Genomic DNA, 6,000 nt, shown 5'->3' on the forward strand with positions numbered 1-6,000 from the left:
TTTACACCTCTGCAGTAAGTAAAGTCACTTGGTGCAGTATGTGGATTTTGTGCAGCGAGACTCAGAACACTTTTGTGCCCGGCTAGTGAGGGTTTTCTTAAGTAGGTCATATTGTGTTTTTAATGTATAATGTAGTACTACCCAGTATGTTAAAGGAAGAAGACTTCCACTATTAACTCGGCAGTGCTTTCATGTGCATTTCCCCACACATATATTTTTCAGGGATCCTACCTAGTTTTGTTTTTGCTTTTTTTTAAATCTGTCAAAGAGTACAACGACAATACGCTTTTTTTATTTTGAAAGCTAGATCCACTCCTTCCCACAGTCCTCAGTATCTCCAGACAGGATCTTGTCATGCAGTCAGAGGTACTTAACCATCTTGGACTGCATTTGGCAATGGTGTAGAACTGCTTTATGTGCTGCTTTGCCGAGCTCACCGAGCCTGAAGAGCAGAACAAACGCTACCATTGCCAGCTACAGTCCATAACAGTAGAATTGGACCTTGTCCACAGGATAAGAGACTCATTGTATAAGCAGCTGATTTTATTGGTATTTATATATATAAAAAATACATACAGTGCTTGTCAAATAAATTTTTTGAGGAGGTGTTTGCATTATTTTTGTGCACATACACCATGTATAAGCATGTCAGAAGTACAGTTTATTTGTATACCACTTCTCAAGAACAAAATTCACAAAGTGCTTTGCAATAGAGAATAAGATCTAAAATACTAGCATATAAAGTAAACAAATAAGATGTTTGGCAAACATGTCGTTCTTTACAGCTTCCTGTTTCAGTGAAGTGTATTGTTGTCAAGAACTGAAGGTACCCCAGATTTGAAAAGTCTTTCCAAGTCCACACATGTGGTATCATGGATGCACCATTAATTTTAATTCATGTCAGTTTACACATGAAATACTAAAATGTCAGTTTACCATCACCTCTAGAGGACAAAATGTGGGTTGACTAGAAGGAATGAAGAGTTGGCTTCAGACAGTGAACCACAGAAGCAGAGCTGAACAGCCGAAAGCATGGAAACACTTTCAAACAGCCCATCATGCACTGAACTGAATCCAAAGTTAAACTGGTTAAAACAAGCGAAAGCCAGGAACAACATACAACTATTTTGCTTGCAAAGCCAACTGGAACAAAAGCTTACAAAACAGAAAAACCCTTGTTTGGAGGTTTTCTGCTTAACTTTTAGATGTTTCTGTATTAATCTCTGTATATTCACTCTTGCAGAAATGTGACCAAAGTCTTGGTTTGATACATACAGCAGCTCACTGCAGTGACTGTAACCTTTTGCAAGGACTACAAAAATTTCTCAAGCAAATCAGTAATAATACTTCCATAATCTCACCCTAAAGGTAGCCATAGATGTCTCTGAAATGTGACACCCTGCTTCAAGTGAAACAACTGGTACCAGCACTAATTGAAATTTTGCATGCAAAGTGACAATGCCCGGGCCCTCGGCAGCATGGATTAAGGCTTGAATAGAGACAGATTCTTTGTGAAAGCCTACTGTGCCGGTTGGCGTGCAGGCCAGCTCCCTGCATCTGCTCACTGGGTGGACTGAGAAAACACTGGATTGTATACGGTCGCTCATTTTACCTTTATCTAATCCCATTTCAGAACCCGCCTCCGTCAGTCTTTTGTTGCTCTTCCACAAGACATAATGCTTCCATGTTACACTCACACATCGATTCCTTACAAAACAATTCCGGTCAGAAACAGCCACTGAATTTACATATGAAAGCATTTTTTAACCAAACTTGGCAGGATTTTCTAAACATTAAGAGTCATACTCTGTCTCGAAGAGTCAGGTCATCCTATTTTGTGGAAGAAAAATGGTACTAATAGAAAATCCAAATTAATACACAGAAAAGTACATTCTTGCATAATTATTTAAAATGGGAAACCATTTCAAACATCAACTTTGCCACTATTTGCCAACATTCAACTGAGTCTTCCAGTGTTCAATAGAGTACTGAAGGAATTCAGTGCATATTGAAATGCAATCAAATCTGTAAGACATTCTTTGAAGATTTCATGCTGTGATGTCATTTTGCCCCACGTCAGCATCCTCTACTGTGGTTTCTGTCCCTTTATGTATTGTTTAAAGAAAAACAGGAGGAAAAAAGTTATATCAGTGTGATCTATTCTCCCACTAACTTCACCAACACCACGCATACATGTCTAGATGGGGTTGTTATTGCATCACAGCAACACCAATCCTCCTAGAAAACATTTGCCATAGCTGCACTGCACAAACTGTAATACCACAACAGAAAGGGCCAAACGGAAAAGCCAAATTATCTGTCTAGTAAATTTCATCTCCTACAAACAAAACAGGCGACTTGAATTTTATGGCTCAGTATGAATATGAGAATTTCCACTCAGCAGAATTAGATGAGCGCCATCGTTGTTAGTGTGGCTGTCAACTGAACACTGATGACAATGAATGGCCAAACTAATGAAGAGATAAATCCACACTGTTTTCATAGACATGTTTGGCATAGCTAGGCTAATTTCCTAGGCAGTAGTATGTCCATTAATTTCCGAAAAGAGCCCGTCTGTTCTTGTTAACTAAACCAATAAGACATGGCATCGGCTTACATTAACACAAATAAACAATTTAGAGTTGTTTCACATTCCACGCGGTGAATTAAATGCCTTTGAAAACTGGCTGATTGCAGCTGATGAATGAATGCCATTTGTAGTTGTCTAACATGGTGATACTAACTGAAGCCGGGGGAGTACATAGTCTAGCGAATAGAGATGAGACGCTGAGGGGGAAAAGACAGTACGATAGCTTTAACATCGTTTGCAGTATACTTCTCGCAAAATAATCACTTGGTACACATTTGGTTGCCTGGAGTTCGGCCCCAGTTTTAATCCTTTAATCCTTGCCAACGTGACCCTTGCCTGATTCTTTGATTCTCTGTACAACAAATAGTATTTTCATGTTTACGCATTCAAAATAATCTGTAGAAGACGCTATAATTTCATTCATCAATTTTTATTTTAAATATTTTTTTAAAAAACTAAAAAAAAAAAAACAACTATAACAACGTGATTTAGCGATCAACACATATTGAAATTACACAGGACAGTGTAACATAGCAGACAATAAATAAACAACATGGACTATTGAGAAATAAATGCATTTGACATGTTTTTCCCCGTTTACTGAAAAAAAAAAAAAAAAGTGTCCCCGCACTTTACGTGTCAAAATGGTCCACTGGAGGGATTTCTTCTGTTGCATGCTGGGATGGGACTCTTTTTTTTTGGGGATTAGGGCCGCAGTGACCTCTTTTTCAACTCTTTATTTTACCTACGTAAACCATTCTTGCAACTTCATTGGACAGTCAGCTAGGGTGATTCAAGGGATAAAATGGAGGGTGGCGGTGAAGGGGGGGCTGCTTCGGCTTGTGATGCGACTAGCTGGTTTCCACATCAAAACTGAAGTACCACGGTCCCAAACGGTACTTGCAACATGCATGTTGTATTTACCGTAAGTCCTATCAAGAAATATTAACAGCATCATTCTTGGGGAAATCGCATAATTGCACAGCAATGGCTGTTTGAGGGACGTGCAAACTGCTGTTTGAGGCAATACACGCTGTCTACTTTCACATATTTTTCACATTAAATTTTACAAGTAGAGAAACAGTATCCATGGACATGTTTGTTTTTTATAGAAAATGAGAAGACAAGAGGAAGTGGAACACTCTGTAGTGTGAATTTGATGTTATTTTTGGCATTTGTCATATCCTGTGTTACCCCTCACTCATCGACAGAATAGAGCAGATAAAAATCAAACAATAAATAAGCATTATGAAAGCAATCGAGCACTCATAATAAGTCATTGAACAAAAGCAAACCTAAAATTACGTACGTAAATACAGTATTTAGTTTTACAGTAAATTGTTTTATTGAATATAGTCTACATAAAATAACTATCTGGTAAATTTATATATATATATTATAAATATATTATTAAAAATGAAATTGGGACATTAAGTTTTAATCTGCACAGTTTTAATATGAACATACCTAAGCGGTTTTATATTGTTCATAAGAGAAAAAAATACATATATAAATAAGTAAAAACAAAAATGCAATGTATGTATTGTATGAAATATGGGTTGCACATCATTTCCAGTATTTTTGTAATGCTGAGTGCACTGCAAGGTTGAAGAAACCTTAAATTGAAAAAAAAAAAATCTAATAAAAATTAAATTAAAGCTAACAAATGTTCAACCTGCCAATAGGAAATGTAATGTAAGCTGTTGAGATCTCTCTTTTTTAGGTCTTGGATATGTTAACTACATTGAAACCATAAACTGGAACAGTCAGTAGTAGTCTGCATAAATACGCATGACATCTGTCAAAGTCTGTGCCAGTCCTACAGTGAACCTGGCACGTCCTCCAAACTTTCTGCACATATCTGGCATCCTGTTACATATGCACAAGTGATGTGAATATTTTTCCCTGTTTTTCTTTTTCTTGTTGTTTCATCCTGCTCTAACATTCAGCTGACTTTCCAAATTGTTTCTTTTCGCCACCTGTAATTATGAGGTTTAGTTCAACTGACCAGAGGAGGAAGATGCATTTGTTCTCTGAGAGCATCCTCAAAATAGACTGAATAAATAACTGGGCTGACACTTTCCATTCTTCAGTGCTGAGTCTCCTAACCTGTCACAAAGCAACCTGAATCCATCAAATCAAAAACAACTGAACATTACAATTTAAATCAAGACTGGAATTCTTAAATTAAAAGGAAACATGGTTTTCTAATGTTTAGGTCTGCTTATTTTTATTTAAGTTTAAATAATCTAACATTAATACAGTCTTTCTCTGCTGCAGCACGTGTATATTATGCTGCATAATATGTGGGGAAACCTTACTTTGGAGCATTACTCACATACAACAGTAAACACATATTACGGGGATTATTTTCACCATTCAACCTGTCTCCTTATGCGCTGAGACAGATGACTCCTACCCTTTCCTGCTTAGCCAGGCTTTGCGTACACATGACTGCATAGTGACCAGGCAGAGCCCTTTTGTGAGTCTGACAACAGGATGTTCAATGCTTATGTTTGTAATTGTTTTCCGGCGGCCTAAAAAACAAACAAACAAACAATTTAAGCAGAAGTCCTTGTTTGTCGTTTGTTTTGTTTGTTACGCTTTTGTCACCAACTGTTGGACAACTAATAGTGACACACCTCCACGGACAAAAAGGATGCGCCTTACCTGAATGGGATCTCGTGTTTTATATTCTGCTGGAGCTACCTGTGCAACACAAAAGGCTGTATGTTTCCTCTCTTTATTAAGGCTATTAGCGCTTGATAACATCCGCAGCGCACCTGCGAGATGCGGGAACATATGTTTTTATGACCCACGGCCATCCCTCTGCATGAACCGACTCTGTCTTTGCTAGAATTAAGTACTAGAAATGCAATACTACTAAAATTTACACATATGAAGGCAGGAGGATGGAAATTTAGTCCGAAAAATAAATCGTGAAATCACGCGCTTTGTTTCAAACTCGAAGCCGGTAAGATGATGCGGCTTTACGCGTTGGGATGAAAACACTAGCTTACCTTCAATAGCTATTACGGCCGGTAAGGTCCATAATATCCATAGAATATCCATTATTGGTTACTTAAAAGTCCCAGACATTCAAATAAAATATGTTCCGAAAGCCATTGACAGCAAAAGCAGAGAGGGGACAGGCAGTCCTTCTCCTCCAATAGAGCGATCCCAGATAGCAGAGACTACGAACTCAAATCTGAACCAAGTTTGGGCGAAACCAAACAACCGACAGACAGAGGGGAGTACTGAGCAACATAGAAACACGGCTCTGTCTTTCAGGAAAATATCAGTCCAGTAAGTGCTGTATACTCTAGAAACAGCAATGTAAATAATCAAGGTTAAAACATTCAAATTTGTAGTTTCGTCATTGTAAACGCTCATCAACACGTTTGTTCATC

At 37.9% G+C, this 6,000-nt stretch overlaps 1 protein-coding gene across 5 annotated transcripts in view; it reads right to left on the reverse strand.

Annotated features, from left to right (window-relative positions):
• Positions 1–5,760, reverse strand: part of ephb2b (eph receptor B2b) — a 122,050-nt gene extending 116,290 nt beyond the window's left edge. For all 5 annotated transcript variants that reach the window (XM_035904516.2, XM_087840915.1, XM_006782910.3 and 2 more), the window contains exon 1: positions 5,611–5,760. In XM_035904516.2, the coding sequence (XP_035760409.1) occupies positions 5,611–5,662 (52 nt within the window). In that variant the 5' untranslated portion in view covers positions 5,663–5,760. The remainder of the gene's footprint in view (positions 1–5,610) is intronic.
• Positions 5,761–6,000: the final 240 nt, after the last annotated feature.

Source organism: Neolamprologus brichardi, chromosome 5 (assembly GCF_056152115.1).
Source record: "Neolamprologus brichardi isolate AB-2024 chromosome 5, ASM5615211v1, whole genome shotgun sequence".
NCBI lineage: Eukaryota > Metazoa > Chordata > Actinopteri > Cichliformes > Cichlidae > Neolamprologus > Neolamprologus brichardi.